Here is a 16,378-nt window from a genome sequence, read left to right as displayed (position 1 = left end):
TAAGACATTGAGATAACAGATGTGAAGGGGTCATTAATTATTAATTTTTTTGAAAAAAAAACTTGTAATACGCTCATAATTGAAGAAAAAAACTTGTAATACGCTCATAAAAAAGATATTTTTAAAACATAAATATAAGAGCATCAAATTAGAAATACTAACGTTAATTTGGAATTTATGAACATGCAGGGGGAATTTATAAATCAACAACAGAAAAAATATTGATCCACCATCGTATCCACATATAATTTAAAATCCTTAAATTTTGACAAAAAAGAAGAAAAAAGAGGCAAAACATAATCACTTGGAGACCAAAGGAAAAGAAAAAAAAAAGATTAGAAAGAGGGTGATAATAATTTAAAATAGAATTAAAAACAGTAGTAGTAGCCATGGAGGTAAGAAAGAAGTGAAGGAAGGAAGAAGCAATGTTCATTGGCACTTGGTAGAAGAGGGCAACGGCAATAAAGGAAATAAAAGACGCAATTTTCAGGTTTTGATATAGATTATAGAGTACAGAAATTAAACAATTCCGGCTTCTAAAACTTGCCACGTCACTAAGATATGCCCCTCATTTATATTAATATAGATATAGATATAAATACATATATGGATGGACTCGATCTAAGTAGAATCTGGCAAATGCAATAAAATTTAGAAAGTAAACAAAGATTTGGTAGTACATAAATCTAAAATCTCCTAAAATCCTTTTTTTTGGAGGAGGAATTATATTATAGCTAAAAAGCAAGGGGTCGTTTGTAAGAATGCATTAGATAAAATAATGCATGCATTAGCTTTGTGTATTAATAATATCTTGTTTGGTAGATATTTTGAACCTATGCATTAGTTATACATCATATTTGATATTATCCTATGCATAACTAATGTATAGAAAACAATGATATTAGCAATTGAATGGGTTTTAATGCATGCATTAGCTTAGTTAAAGACAAAATTGACCTTCAAAATTTATGCTTGATTAAAATATGCTAGCTAATATATTAATGCAAGTATAAAATAATCCAAATAGTGAGAAATAAAATTATATCTCTAGTAAATAAATAAATTTACTCTTAGCATATTTCCTTTTTTATAAATAAATATTTGGTTATATATTACAATATAGGTAGACAAATCAAATAAGTTTTTTAACTTTTTCATATAAAAACATTTCTTAACATATGTTTTTTTTTAAAAAGTTAGAGTGATAGACTGCTTTTGAGGACATTTTTGTAAACAAATAATTCTTTTAAAAATTATACAATTCTTGAATACATCAAATCAAACAATGGATAAGAAATATGTTAATATACCCTATTCAAGTTATTATTATGCACCCTGCCAAACGACCCTAGGAGTGTCTGACCTGGGGGCGTACATGTTTATGAAGCAAATTCCCAAAGTACGAGGGGATGTACTCCCTTTAAGCCAAACAAAAGCTACTCCCACCTCCCCTCCCCACACACGCACTCTCTCTCTCCCCCCTTGGTCGGTTGTTCTCTCCGCCTCTGACCCAATTAGGGCTTCGAGTAGATACAAGACAAAAGAAGAGGAATTACTTGTGACGATCCTCAATTTGTGTCAGAGACAGACACTAGGTATTATATTGCACTCTACCTTTCTGTTTCCTGGGGGTTAGTTTGCTTTTGAGTGTGTGGGTTGGCTCAAAATTTGCTTCTTTGCCTAATGGGTATTTCAAAATGTAATCACCCGTTTAAGTTTTATGTATAATGACCAGTCTTGTTGAGTTTTCTTGGTTCGATTAGTACCAATTCGATTTCTCCAGTTTGAGTTGAATGTTTACTGTTGTTGCTCTGAATTTGAGGAGTTGTTTCCTTCTTCTTCGTTTTCTGCGACACCAACCTATTTTTCTCGATTTTGATTTTTTTGTTGAATGTGGAAGGTTAGCATTACTATCTTGAGTTATTTATCATAGTTTGTATACAAAAAAAGTTGTCTTTATGTCTATTTCCTCCATGCATGGCTCATGTCTACTGCATCATTGCATTTTCTAAAGTTGCACAATGGAACCCCTTATTACTCTTTTTTTTCCTTGTGTTTCAGTTTTTTGTGAAGTTTATGTTGTTCAATTTCCATGTTTACCTTTTTTGACAATAGGATTGTTTGATGCTATTCACTTAGATGCGTGCCCATGTGGATCCTGTTGGTGGTTTTCTAGAGTATGCTCGTACCTTCTTCTTTAATCTGGTTATTAACTTGCTTTTAAGACATCGCTCCCATCTGGTAAAGGAATAGTTTACCATTGAATCTAGTTATGAATTATTTGAGTGCCTGGTTTATGATCTTTTTTTGACGTTGCCATATTGTTGTTTGAGTACAGGTTGGTTCTATATTCTCTCCAATGGATGCAATTAGTATCTCTTCGGATGATTCGGATTTGCGTGAAATAGACAACTACAAAGATGATTCACCTCTCAGGGATTCTGCCAGTTCTCGAATCCTTCCACCATGGGGAACAGGTAAAGAATGACCTTTTTCTCTTCCCAGCACAAAGTTATGGTGAACTTGTTTATAACTTAGACCTTGGAACAATGTCAGATAGCTCGTCCAAAAGAACAATTTATCCTAATGGAAGCTCCTCCAACTATCATAATATTACTGATGACAGTGGACCATCAAGTTCACGAGCAAGTAGAGACGGGAATTCCAAGTATTCTTCTGGGAATGGTAATAATGGTCTGCCACGAGCATTCAGTAGTTTTCACAGGACTGTTTATTGAAAAAGAAAACATTTGTGTCTGATGCAGATAATGGAAAGCATTTTCCACAGCAAACTTTAAAGCGTACACTTCCAACATCTTTTTATCCTTCTGGCTCAGTAGAGGATATAGGTTTCAGTCAGGCTCGTCAATCTCATGAAAGATCATACCAATCTGCATGGGCAAGTTCGAGCAGTGCTGGTGATAACTACTGGAAAGACAGTTTCAACAGGGGCAACCATAGTGAGTTAGTTCTCTATGAAAATAAAGGAAACAGAGTGTTACCTCCGTCTTTGATGCACAGAAGGTCCACTTCAGGTGTTCAACATATCAGTGTAAATGATCCCTTACATTACCCTGCGAAAGGTGAAGACAGAGCTGCAGCAGCTGATGAGAGACTGATCTTTCAAGCTGCTCTGCAGGTACTTGTTTGTGCCCTTTCTTGTGATCTGTAAATGTTGTATTTTATTGCACAATTCAGGAACTTCATGCAATGATCCTTCCTTTTATCTCCACCAAATCAGAATGTCTTCACTATTCCCTCCTCTGCATAATGGACCAATGGATATCCCTTTCATTTTATGAATTAATTATTCTGTATGCCTGGAACTATACAGTTGAACAGAACAAAGCTAGTCTAGAACACAGTGGTTGTTTCTTGCGAATGCCCTATTGTTTTATCTGTTGGACGAAACTGAAATGTTTATCTTTCTGGTGGGATTTGGTTTCCTTTCTTTAATTTCCTTCTTTTATTCAAAAACTTCATGACATTATTGACCTAACCAGGATTTTTTTAAATTTAATTTTGATGTCTATCATTAGATCTTTTCAGTTCTAGGGAAAAGGAGCAGGGATTTTCAAGTGCGGTGTAAAGATATCAATTTATCTGGGAAATTATGTGAATGAATTCTTAGAATATTTGTTCTATCCCACCTCTCAAAAGATGTATGTTTTATCCTCTAGGGAAGACATAACGTGTATCTGATTGCTGTACTTTATGGATATGCTGTAACGTGATTAGGTGTGAGGGGGAATTTTTTCCCCTCAAAATTGTTTCAAACACCCAATGAGCCTCCAGAGGTGGCATCTCTTGTATATTCACCCAGCTTATAATTGAACGTACTAATGTCCTTTTCTGGCAGGATTTAAACCAACCTAAGGTAGAGGCTCGTCTGCCAGATGGTCTTTTGTCAGTTTCTCTCCTAAGACACCAGGTCTACTTGTGCTACTTTAAATATCTTTTTATTTCTTGTTATTAATGCGTCTTCTTTTTATTTTGTATAGTATGCCTTCTAACTACCATTTTTCCTCCTCAAGAGAATTGCTTTGGCGTGGACACTTCAAAAAGAAACTGGTAGTGTTCATTGTTCGGGTGGTATTCTGGCTGATGATCAGGTCGAGTATAATGCCGTTTGCCTTATTCTGCTTAGCTTCTTCTTGCATCTCTGTTGGTATTCATCATGTTTTCTTTTTTATTCTGGTATGCTACAGGGTCTTGGTAAGACTATTTCAATGATTGCCCTCATACAGATGCAGAGGTCAGCTCAGGATAAGTCTAAAGAGAAAGATCTGGATGATATTAAAGCTGAAGCCTTGAATTTGGATGATGATGATGAAAATGTTGCTCCTGCTTCTCAGGAATTAAAACAGCGTAGAGAGACAGATGGTGTCGAGGTGATTCCAGATGCAAGAACTTCTATAAAGGGGTTTCGTCGTAGGAGGCCAGCAGCTGGTACTTTGGTAGTTTGCCCAGCAAGTGTTCTTCGACAATGGGCTCGGGAACTGGATGAGAAAGTTACGGATGAAGCAAGTCTATCTATTTTAATCTATCATGGAGGCAATAGGACTAAGGATCCGGTGGAATTGGCAAAATATGACGTGGTTCTAACTACATATGCCATTGTGACAAATGAAGTTCCTAAACAAGCTTTAGTTGAAGAGGATGACGATGACCAGAAAAATGGAGAACGATTCGGAATATCTTCTGACTTCAATTCAAGTAAGAAGCGGAAAAAGCCATCTCTTAATAAGAAGGGAAAAAAAGGCAGAAAAGGATTTGATGCAGATGACTTTGATCCTAATTGTGGTGGTCTTGCCAAAGTCAGTTGGTTTAGGGTGATTTTAGATGAAGCCCAGACAATAAAGAATCATAGAACACAAGTAGCTAGAGCATGCTGCAGCCTCAGAGCAAAACGAAGGTGGTGCTTATCTGGAACACCGATACAAAATGCCATTGATGAGTTATTCAGCTACTTCAGATTTCTGAGATATGACCCCTATGCTGAATATAAATCATTTTGCAGCCAAATTAAGTTTCCAATAGCTATAAACTCAATTAATGGGTATAAAAAGCTTCAAGCGATTTTGAGGGCCATAATGTTGCGACGAACAAAAGGTAACCTTTGTCTTCTCCTTATTGTTCTTTTAGTCGTAGTTTTGCAAATGAAACTGCAAAAATGAAAACATCATGGGGTTTAAGCCTTTTGATCGGGCTTCTGCCTTGGCTTTTTAAAGTAATTTACGTCTTTATGCCCTTGCCTTCTAACACTGGTTGCATCAGCAAATTTTTATTTACTAAATAGTCTCCCATCAAGTTTTCCTCTCTGGATCACTGAGTGATCTTGATGCTGTAGCAGCTTTTCAGTATTCATTTTTTCTCGATCACAGTTTTATTTTACCTTACCGTGCATCTATGTGGGGCCAGGCATGCATGTCTGAATGGGTTAATATTCCTTTGTTCGGTAAATGATCTTTTGTATATGTTAAAACCTCACTCACTCTCATGTGCTCATTTAGTCTGTTAATTCACTTTCTAGCTACATCTTCAACAGATATATTTATATCTATCTGATTATGTCAACATTACTGATTTAGGTACACTGATTGACGGTGAGCCAATTATAACCTTACCACCAAAAACTATACAGTTGAAGAAGGTGGCTTTCTCTGCCGAGGAACGCGCTTTCTATAACAAATTAGAAGCTGAATCGCGATCGCAGTTTAAGGTACTTCACTATCTGCCTCTTTTAGCCCGATATGTGTCATACCTGAGAATTATTGATGAAAAGAAATATTTACTGCATCACATCATCCTTTTTTGTGACCTTTCTCCAATAACTTAAGGGGAGTGCTTACATAACATAGACAACTTTCTTAAAATCAGTTTCTAGTCATAGTCTTTGAGTTTCTGCTCAACAGAAGTCTGAATAACTAAGGATATGTTTTGCAATACATGTTATGCTATGTGAACTGTATTCTCAAGTTGTGGTTTTTGAATTGAGTTTTTGACTGATCTAAAGGCTCATGAAGCGCGCATACTTTTAAAAGGTCATTTTAACCGTCTAAAATCTATTTCATCTGTCTTTAGCATGTTCTACACCTCTAATGGTATCTTCTTTTCCTGAAGATGTAAAGAGTAACCATATATACAGACGTTCTACTTTGAGAATAAAAAACACGCTGAAATTTATTGAAGCTGCCCCCGGGTGGGGGGGGGGGGGGGTAGAGAAGTGGTTGTGTACAAAGTGTAGTCTTATAACTTGAATATAGCTACATCTCATGACAGATTGATAATGTTATTTTTTGCTTGACCGTCACAAGTTTTTCAAGGAAGCTGCAACCTCCGATACTGTATGCACTGGGAATGACTGTAACATGATACACCTTTTAATTTGTTGACATCCGGGGACATGCAAGAGTGGGGCTTATTAAACTGCTGAATGTGTGCAATCCGTGTGAGATAATAGAGTACCATATTTTAATGCATTTGGATATTAGACATGTACAAAATTAATAGACTATCATATTTTAATGCATTTGGATTTGGCATGTAAATATGCTGTTTATCAAGTATTTAGTATATATGATGATTAACTGGCGAAAGATGTACATTAGCATAACTGTAATCTTCATTATGTTTATATCCTACTCATATTTGGGGAATTGAAGGTCCATTTATTTGGTTCAATATGGTCAAAATTTCTATGCTACATATCTGGGGGCTCAGAAAAAGGAAAAAGATGACTTCAAATTGAAGATGGGGGAATATGAAGTGATGTCATCTGGTTATGGAAATGTGAGAAGAAAGAAGCTTTTGTCTCATCCTCATGATAAATTTAACACACCTCCCTTGTTTTGGATTTCGGAATCCTATTACATAGAGGGCTTCATTTTCAAGACTAAGCTTTTGGTTCTTTTCCGAGTTGTGAAGCAATTGTTAAAATTTTGACCTCCAGAGCAGCTTGAGATTTCTAGTAGTCTTCTGATGTTTTGTTAATTGGCTGATTTCATTAGCTCTAGTGGTGTATCTTTAATAAAAGAGGTACTCTGTCTTGCAGGCATATGCTGCAGCTGGAACTGTGAAGCAAAACTATGCAAATATCTTATTGATGCTTCTACGACTTCGGCAGGCTTGTGACCACCCAAAACTTGTCAAAAGGGAGAGTTACAATTCTGTTGGAAGAGCTTCATCAGAGATGGCGAGGAAACTCCCAAAGAAAATGGTGGAGGATCTCTTGCAACAATTGGAAACTTCATTGGTAACATGTTCTGTATGCGATGTAAGTTTCCCTTGGTCATTATCCTTGTTTGCTTCTAATGAGTAGAGTTTGTGGTCTTCACATTTCTTGAATTATTTATCTATTTTGCAAGAGTACAACTGCAAGTTGAGGTAGAAGTCTTAGAAAGAAAATAGTCCTTATCTATGTTACATGCATTCCCCTCCAATCGAGTCTGTGTTGATATGAAATGACTGCAGTAGTGGAATGGGATTCAGATGTCTTCTTCTTTGAGTACAAACGGGTTATATGTTCGTGGATTTAGTAAGAAGCCCTAAAGAAATAAGTTTTGTCAGGGGAACTTTTTCCATTTTTTCCCTTATCTGGACAGCAAAATTGTTCACTTAATAGATTGAGAAAAGGAAAAAAAAGCTTGTTTAATACCATGCTATGATACTTTGCAATATTATCCGAGTAGACTTACTACTAAGAAATAGGAGAGCTCTGGAGAGGATAGAGAATGACTATTTACATTTGAGGAGTAGCCTCTCGTTCCTAGTTTCTTTTGGTGCGCCCATATGGTTTCATTTTGTATACAAGATCGGGTGTCGTTTGTAGAGAATCACATTCTGATGGAGGGTCTCTATTTTTAGTATATAGCTTGTATACGGAGATCTTTCCATTATTAATAAAATTATTCACCTTATAATAAAAGATATACTACATGAAATAAAAACCTTACAATCCACTTTCTATAACTGTAAACTGAGAAGCTATTGGGATACCCTGAGTAGCTAATTTCATGTGTAAAACTTCCATGTTTGATCTATTTGATCTATCAAGAGTTCATGTAATATTTAGGTTCTTATAAGCCTCATTGTGTTTGAGACATGTCTCAAACACGTTCAGCCTCTCGAACTCTCTTTTATTGCTGAAGAAGGTACTGTTACATCTTTTCCCCCCTTCTTCAGTGGTATGTTGGCTTGAGATATCATGCTTAGCTGGTCATTTTCCTCTTGCCTTTTCTGCATCTCTCTTCCTCCTCTTCCACCCCATTTGTACGTGAAAACAGTATATCTGAAGTGCAAGCTGACCATCCAAGCTCTCAAACAACTCCATCTTCTTTCCAAAGGTTGAAAGTTGTTGCTTGAGCTTTGTGCCTGCTTTTTGTAGAACACAGGCTGCATAGTTCTCTATTATTTTGATTGGTTTGTAAATGTTAAATTTGACAACAAATAAAACAAGTAGGAGAAGATAATAATTGGGCGATGGGACAAAGAGTAGGATTAAGGGAGTTTGGGTGCTGAATGCCCCCTAGGCTTTAGTCTAGTGGTAAGAGCACAGTACGTGATGTGAAGGTTAGGCATATGTCACAGGCTCTAACCCTGCCACAGACAAAAGCTGCCTGGTAACTGGAGAAGGGTAGGGGCGGACCATTATTCACCGAGTTTCAAACTGTCCGCCACTAGCCCTCGGGGATTTCTCGGTTAGATAAAAAGGGATTTTGGGTGCTGAAGAGAGGAGAAAGGAGAGAGCTAGGCAGCTGGTGTGTATTTCTGTCACTCTTAAGCTGAATTCCGCTACTCCAAGGCAAATGTTAAGATTCTATGGGCTTTGAGGAATTCAAAGAGAATAGGAATAAAATGAAAGAAAACATTGATTGATCTGGTCTGAAAACAAAATGCTTCAGATTACACTCCCATCAATCATGATTACCTTATCGACAAGCTGAACTCAACTGTCTATACTGCCCTTGAAACATGTTGTGAGCTAAAACCTATCATTACCTCCTCCATATCTCCCTGACTAACTGGAGCCTCCCAAACCAAATAGCTTAAAACTTCAAAGGTACAAGTACAACTAATGAGTGCAAAGCAATGGTGTAACTATAAGTCCACAGACAAAATAAATTCAGTGAGCTGTCATATCTGATATGTACTAGCTTCAAATTGCTATCCATCAAAGCATTTGAAGTCAAAAGTGCTTTTGCCCCCCTTGTAAAAGGAAAATGTGAATAAATCTGAAGATTAAGTGGAATACCTTATGTGCATCTAGATTGATTTGAGCTCTTTTAGCTATGAATGTATAGCTACAGTTGAAGATAACTATTGCATTGCACTCTCTAGTAGCACATTTCTCGTCTTTCGATTTATTTTATTAGTTTGTTTTATAGTTATGGTCTTTGTCATGGTACAACTATCAATAGTTGTACATACTAGTCTGATATCTACTTTGTTATTTCCCCAGGATGTGCCCGAAGATGCAGTTGTCTCCATGTGTGAACATGTGTTCTGCTATCAATGTGTATCAGATTATTTAACTGGGGAAGATAATACATGTCCGGCACTTGGATGCAAAGAGCAACTTGGTCCTGAGGCTGTATATTCTAAAGCTACCCTAAAAACTTGTGTATCAGATGGTGTAAATGGTGATCCTTCCAGCTTGTCTGAATTTGATGAGAAATCCATCATGGAAAATGAGTACATTTCTTCTAAAATAAAAGCTGCTCTTGAAATTCTTCACTCATGTTCTAAGTCAAAGGGTCCTTATTTAGAATCAGATATCTTGGTTCAATGCAATGGCGATTCGTCAAATTTGGGAAAAGCAGATTCAGAATCGCAAGACAAGGGGCCAATAAAGGCCATTATCTTCTCTCAGTGGACAGGCATGTTAAACTTGGTTGAGCGTGCTTTGAACCAGTCTTGTTTTCGGTATGAGAGGCTTGATGGTACAATGTCTCTTGCTGCTAGAGACAGGGCTGTCAAAGAGTTCAACACAAATCCTGAGGTTGGTCTTTTCCTTGTATGTTTACTTGTAGCTACAATCTCTTAGATATCAAAATGGCCAATATTTTCCCCTTTAGTAAGTTTCATTAATATCACACCAAGACGGTGTATGGAAAACAGAACAGTATGGATTTATATTTCAACCACAATCTCCTATTAAGTTATCCCAGCTCTCTATTCAAACGGGAGTCCGGACCATAAAACATTAGATGAAATAAGAATGTTTCTAATAGTCCTAATGTCGTCTAGCTATTATGGAAAGAATATGCTATTTGTTTCCATCCATATAAACCAAAAGACATGGTGGTCTGATCCTCCAAGTTGGCTTCTTTTACTTGCCAATCGTTTAAACCTTCATCTCGACAGACTTTATTCACTATTCATGGTCCATAGATATGGAGCTGCAATGCAATTGGAGGTGATCTGTATTTTCTTCAAACTCCTTGCACAAGCAGCCAACTCTCTAATTTTTCTCCTTCTGAAATCACATGCCTATAAGATTTCGCACTGCTTAGGTTCTTTTTTTGTTTTAAGCTACTTTCTTTGATGCCTTTGTATTCCACATATGCTTCCCTCTACTCCCCTGCTAGTAACTCCATTGAAAACAAGTTCACCTTGAAAGATTTCCCCTTTGATTCCTCCATATCATCTTGTCTGCTTCATCTATCCCTACTACACGTCGATATATTCTTCTATAAGAAATCTCAACTTATTTATCCAAAAAGTAAATCCCCAACCTCTTCCCTTTATATTGATGTATGGCTCTCCAGAAATTGATATCCCATATGTTCCCTAGCCTTCCTACACCCAAGGCTGTAGCCTAGTAGCCACTAAAGTGGGTGCAAACCTTGGAGACGAGAGTTCAAATTCAACCGGAGACAAAAAACACTTGGTGATTTTTCCCATCTCCTAAGTCTTGGTCGGCATGGTCGGCAGAGTTATCTAACACCTTAATAGTGGGAGATGTAGGTACTAAGTAGAATAGTCGAGGTGCGCACAAGTTCTCTTGGACCCCACCTTTATCTAACTACAAAAAGAAAAAGAAAAAAGAAGTGGAAGTACAGGAGGTGGCATTTTCAAATATGGATACGACAAGAAATCATGTTATGCCTCTTGCGCGATATTGCTCGATAGTTGTAGGCCCATATACCTCTTAGATAGATCAGTACCTTCTATTTTTTCTAAAATAGTTTGTAGCTATGCCATTGTTATGCTTGCATATCACGTAAGAATTTAAATTTAGTTGGCTCATAACTTCTCTTTATACTCACAAGGAGTACTGATACAAGATCAAGAAGGCCAAGAAATTCTAGAAATCCAAGAATCCACTCAAGATTAGGAGTTCTGTTTTTTTGAACAAGGTAACAGGTTAAAGATTAGGAGTTCTTATTTCCTCTTTCCTAGTAATTTGATTTTTGTTTAGTAGGATTATACTTATAGTTCTAGTCAACTAGGATTGTTAGTTGGTATTCCTTTCCTACAAAAATTCCTTTTCCTATTTTAGTTAGGATAAGTTTTTTAACCTTATTCTTATTCTAGTTTAATTAGGATTGTAATCCTTAACCTCATCAATTTTACTCATTGTAAGGCCTATTTAAATGGCTCAATATGCTGTGAAAATAAACATTGGTTATTCTCTTGCTTCAAAAACATGATTTATTTTTTATTTCGTTCTTCTTCCTTTATTCAACACTTTGTGCAATCTTGCAGGATTGAGGAACAAGTGAGTAAGATTCTTTTCATCTTACATTCTTCTCATGTGAGTTTGAAGAACGCTTTCGTTAGTTTTGTGAAAAGCTTTAGCGGGTTTATTTGTTTTGTTTTTCTCTCTTCTTTTTTCTTGAGAGAGGGGCAAAACCTTGAAAGTACATCAATTTAGTATCAGAGCACAGGTTCCAGATTTCGAGTTTTGATTTGCTATTTTCCATCATGTCGCTAGAGAAACAAGTGGGATCCTCTCAATCGAGCTAAAATTTGTAATTCAGAAATTAAGAACTATAGTCCTTGAACGAGATAATGAAGAAATTAAAGTGCAACTAGATGGCTTTGAATGCAGCTAGATGGCTTGAAGGAATCAATGGCGAATCTGACTGAATTAGTTGGACTCTTGGTGCTTCAAATTAGTCACCATATCCATCACAACGCCTACAACCTCCACCACCACCTCTTCCACCATATAACATACCAGTAATACGACCACGTCTACCACTTCGATATCCACCAATTCAATCGCATAGAGCAAGATATATTGAGCAAGTTGAAGAGGTTGAGGCTAACCAAGGCATAAGAGTACCGAGGCACCATTCTCAATATGATAAACATTCAAATTTTCAAGGAACGAAGATGATGGAACCGATGAAGACCAATATCAAAGAAACAAAGACCATGCATTGGATCCACAAGTTGAGGCTTTACCACCAAAGTTTTATGATGATCTATTAGAGTATCCAACCATGTTTGTCATCGACTTTCCGCTTTACAGAGATGCTCAAACACAATATTGACATAATTGTTGACTCCATCATTCCAAATAAGGTAGCATATTGCGTTAATTTTAAAGTCCATAAAAATATGCATGAGCAAGAACAAGGATTACCTTAAAAAAGTGGATAATAGAGAGTTTGAGGTATATTGGAGAAACAATATATCTTCATACTTCATCAAAAAGAAAAGAAGATATCTTCATGTCATAACTATATCCAGCTATCCCCAAAGCGACGCTTGGTGTACAAGCGTTGCAATTGATGCATTCCCAAGAAGAGTGTTGTTCTCCATGCTTAATTCCCAAGAAGAGCGTTAAGTTCCCTGAAGTTTTAACACCAATAACGTTATATCGTAAGTTGATGTTTGAGAGTCAACATAGAAAGAGATTACATGGAGAAGGCTTGGTAGAAATTTGAAACTTAGAAAGAGGGATGTAGTTCGACCAAATGCAAAGTTTTCTTACAACGTGAAGCTGCTTTGTGATAAGCATACAAAATGTAACTTAATCTTGGTGAGTATTTGGTCCCCATTCTTTACTATAACAAATCTTGCACTATTTACGGAAGCTGTTAGACTCGAGGACGAGTCTTTGTCAACCAGGGGAGAATGATGCAAGAGAAATTCAAGAAGTCTTAGAATCCATTGAATATTAGGCTTTCTTATCCATAAAGATTAGGAGTTTTTATTTCTTGTTTCCTAGTAATTTGGTTCTTGTGTTAGTAGGATTATATTTGTAGTTCTAGTCAACTAAGATTGTTAATTAGTATTTCATTCCTACTAGAATTCTTTTTCCTATTTTAGTTAGTTATGTTTTTCGTAACCTTGTTTTTATTCTGGTTTAATTAGGATTTTGCCTTATCCTCATCAATTTTGCTCATTATAATAATGCCTATTTAAAGGGCTCAGTATGCTGGAAATAAACATTGGTGATTAGTTTTTCTGAGCTCTTGCTTCAAAGTCGTGGTTTGTCTTTTATTTCGTTTTTCTTCCTTTATTTAACTCTTCGTGTAATCTTGTGGGATTGAGGAACGAGTGGGTAAGGTTCTTTTCATCTTATATTTTTCTCACGTAAGTGTGAAGAACGTTCGCTAGTTTTGTGAAAAACTTTAGCGGGGTGCTTTTGTTTCTCTTCTTTGTGCTTGAGTGGTGCCAAACCTTGAATACCCTCTTCCTAGTACACTGCTCAGAAATGATAATTTAGCAATACTGTCATAGGACTTCAGGATTATTATTTGATGGTAAGATATAGGTCTAACCTTGAATATGTTCATTACTAGATAATTTTACGTTCATATACCATTCAGGAGATGTCTGTGCATATGTTTTTTCTTCAGGAAATTTTTTTCCTGCTATACCCTTATCATACATGCAATTCATTCAAAGAGTTTGAATGTCCTTTTCCTTCTACTGGTCTTTATATTGACAAGGAGTACCTTCTCTAGCACCATGTTCGCAGTTAGTATAAAAACTTAAATAGAGTGGTGTGGACTAATAGCTATGCGTTATTTAGTCATTTCTTTAGCACATTGGAGCACCAGTACAGCAAGGTAGTGCTTCTTTGTTTTGAAGTTTTTAATTGCATACTTTGGATTTCCCAATCTAGCCATTTCTTTCTCCTTGAACCCTATTGTATTTTCAAATTCAAGCGTAAGTTCTTTTGCAGGTGACTGTCATGTTGATGTCACTAAAGGCTGGAAATCTTGGCCTAAATATGGTGGCAGCTTGTCACGTAATTCTTCTTGACCTTTGGTGGAATCCAACTACTGAAGATCAGGCTATTGATCGAGCTCACAGAATAGGACAAACTCGTGCGGTCACTGTGTCTCGATTAACAATTGAAGGCACAGTTGAAGATCGAATTCTAGCTCTCCAGGTTAACCTCTCACTGTATCTGGATTAACAATGAAGGATCAGCCCCACATTTTTTCTATATGTTCTTTAGTTGAACCGCATAGTTTTTTGGCATGATGTTTGGCAAGTCGTTATATCTCACTTTCTCCTTCTCCCCTCCATCCCCCCCTTAAGTTTGTTCTGATTCTGTTCCCTGGCCTTCTAAAATCCTGTTCTTATTTTTTTACTGTGTTATTCTTGTGATTATTGTCCTTGTATCTATTCAGCAACCATCTTCTCTCCTTTTTCTTCTGTAATTTGCTTTCTGTTTTATATTGGTTAAAACGCAGAATGGTGATTAGCTTTGGCTCTTATGCGCACCTTGTGTAGTGTTCATCGATGCCTAATCTTTTAGATTTCAATATCATCTTATAATTTCAGGAGGACAAAAGAAATATGGTTGCATCCGCTTTTGGTGAAGATCAAAGTGGAGGCACAGCTAGTCGACTAACTGTAGAAGATCTTAGATATCTCTTTAATCTCTAAGAAAGGGCTTTTTTTATCTGCATTTGGTCCATTTAGCCAGTTAGCAGAATGTTCATATGTAGGGGAGTAGTAGATCACCACCTGGGAGATATTTTAGATGCAACTGAAGTCATTAGAATTGCTAGGCTCATCATAGTGAGACCGATATGTATTTGTACTGGTAATTCTTCCAATTTTGTTGCCTCATAAAGGCATTTTCCTATTTCCCTGCTAATTTTGTCTCTGTATATACTCGCTTATCATGTATATGAATCATCTTATTGTTCATTGCGTATCATGTATGTGAATCATCTTATTGTTCATCATGAGACGCTCAGTATAAAAAAAGCTTCTTATGATCACACGGGGTGCTGCTCGAGTTTTGATTTTCTGCTAAGGTAGGTTGTGCCTGGCCTTTGATTGTCAGGTTGTGAAGATATTTGGTTAACCATTAATAGGTTGGCGATCATGAGGGTTCTCAATATTGATTCTTCTCCTTTTAAAAAAAAAAGAAAACTCAAACAAACAGTTTTATTAAAACTGAATTATCTACCAACAAATTTACAATAAAATTAGGAGCTTGCTCCTAATAGAAAGGGGAAAAATTAGTAAAATTTTAGATTCTCTTGTCAAGCATTGAGCAATCAAAATTTGTTTGCCTTTAATCCAAACTAGAAAAACATTGGTATTTTTCTTTAACAAGAAACATCAATTATCCAACAACGCTTGTAGGCAAGTACAATTTTCTGAGCATCACATTCGATAATACATGGGCAACCAAAAATATAGGAACAATTAGCCGAGAGCAATGCAATCCCATAATTTCGACCTTGAAAAATCGAAGAAGTTGCAGCAATAAATTGACTTGCATAATCATGTACAACAAACCCTACTCTCCCTTGTGACCTGAAGCAAGGAAATAGCTGCATCAATATTGCATTTTCAGATTTCATGTGGAGGCTTAGACCAAGAAGTGGCCATAACCCAAGAGAAAACATCCATAAGATCTACCAACCACTTTTCAGCCATGGAACACATGTTTACTATCTTTCTCCGATCCTCAAAAATAACACCCCACTTGAAGATTAACGCTTTTAGCTAGTAAATTTGACTTAAATAGGCATGCCATTTCGAGCTAATCTCTAAATAAAAATCTTTAATTTTTAGAGATAACTCCAAGTGCCAAAGCTTTTTCTAGTTAACAAAATCCCCGTGCACATCTGAAGCCAGAGAGAGTTAGTAGCAAAGATAATAACTTGATTTAACCATGCCAAATTAAGCGATCAACCTCTACTCTTACATTAACTGAAATACATATCATTTTTGCTTTTCTCTTTCTTCATTAAAAATAGAGAAAACGTTTTCTTCATCCCACCTTCTACCATCTTCACAAAGCAGTAACCCACATACCTTGAGCTTAAATAGATAAATGACTTTCGAGAAAAAAATTATATCCAAAGGCAGCTAAGGGTCATTACCAATAGTACTAATTTTTGTTACCATTATCCACTCCCCACTTGACACCATTTTACAATAGCTC

General features: G+C 36.4%; 1 protein-coding gene across 7 annotated transcripts; it reads left to right on the top strand.

The window, feature by feature from the left end:
- The first annotated feature begins 1,347 nt into the window (after window positions 1-1,347).
- Window positions 1,348-15,126, top strand: LOC107803785 (helicase-like transcription factor CHR28). Of its 7 annotated transcripts, XM_075233055.1 has the most exons (14): window positions 1,348-1,595; window positions 2,116-2,177; window positions 2,339-2,477; window positions 2,557-2,685; window positions 2,766-3,139; window positions 3,860-3,931; window positions 4,035-4,112; window positions 4,209-4,915; window positions 5,021-5,112; window positions 5,592-5,722; window positions 7,055-7,276; window positions 9,461-10,000; window positions 14,147-14,356; window positions 14,755-15,126. In XM_075233055.1, exons 1-14 carry the CDS (start codon window positions 1,376-1,378, stop codon window positions 14,857-14,859), a joined length of 3,081 nt encoding a protein of 1,026 aa, XP_075089156.1. In that variant the 5' UTR covers window positions 1,348-1,375; the 3' UTR covers window positions 14,860-15,126. The 7 variants fall into 7 exon arrangements, with proteins under 7 accessions (XP_075089156.1, XP_075089155.1, XP_016483040.1 ...); XM_075233054.1 differs by having other exon boundaries at window positions 2,140-2,177; window positions 4,209-5,112; XM_016627554.2 differs by having other exon boundaries at window positions 4,209-5,112.
- Window positions 15,127-16,378: the final 1,252 nt, after the last annotated feature.

The sequence above is a fragment of the Nicotiana tabacum genome, chromosome 16, assembly GCF_000715075.1.
Source record: "Nicotiana tabacum cultivar K326 chromosome 16, ASM71507v2, whole genome shotgun sequence".
Taxonomy (NCBI): Eukaryota; Viridiplantae; Streptophyta; class Magnoliopsida; order Solanales; family Solanaceae; genus Nicotiana; species Nicotiana tabacum.
This window is presented reverse-complemented; position numbering and strand designations above follow the sequence as displayed.

Coding starts and splice junctions, on each gene's coding strand:
- LOC107803785 (XM_016627554.2), top strand. CDS start 1,376: ATGTTTATGAAGCAAATTCCCAAAGTACGAGGGGATGTACTCCCTTTA. Junction 2,178..2,338: donor CCTGTTGGTGGTTTTCTAGA/GTATGCTCGTAC, acceptor GTTTGAGTACAG/GTTGGTTCTATATTCTCTCC. Junction 2,686..2,765: donor CAAGTATTCTTCTGGGAATG/GTAATAATGGTC, acceptor TGTCTGATGCAG/ATAATGGAAAGCATTTTCCA.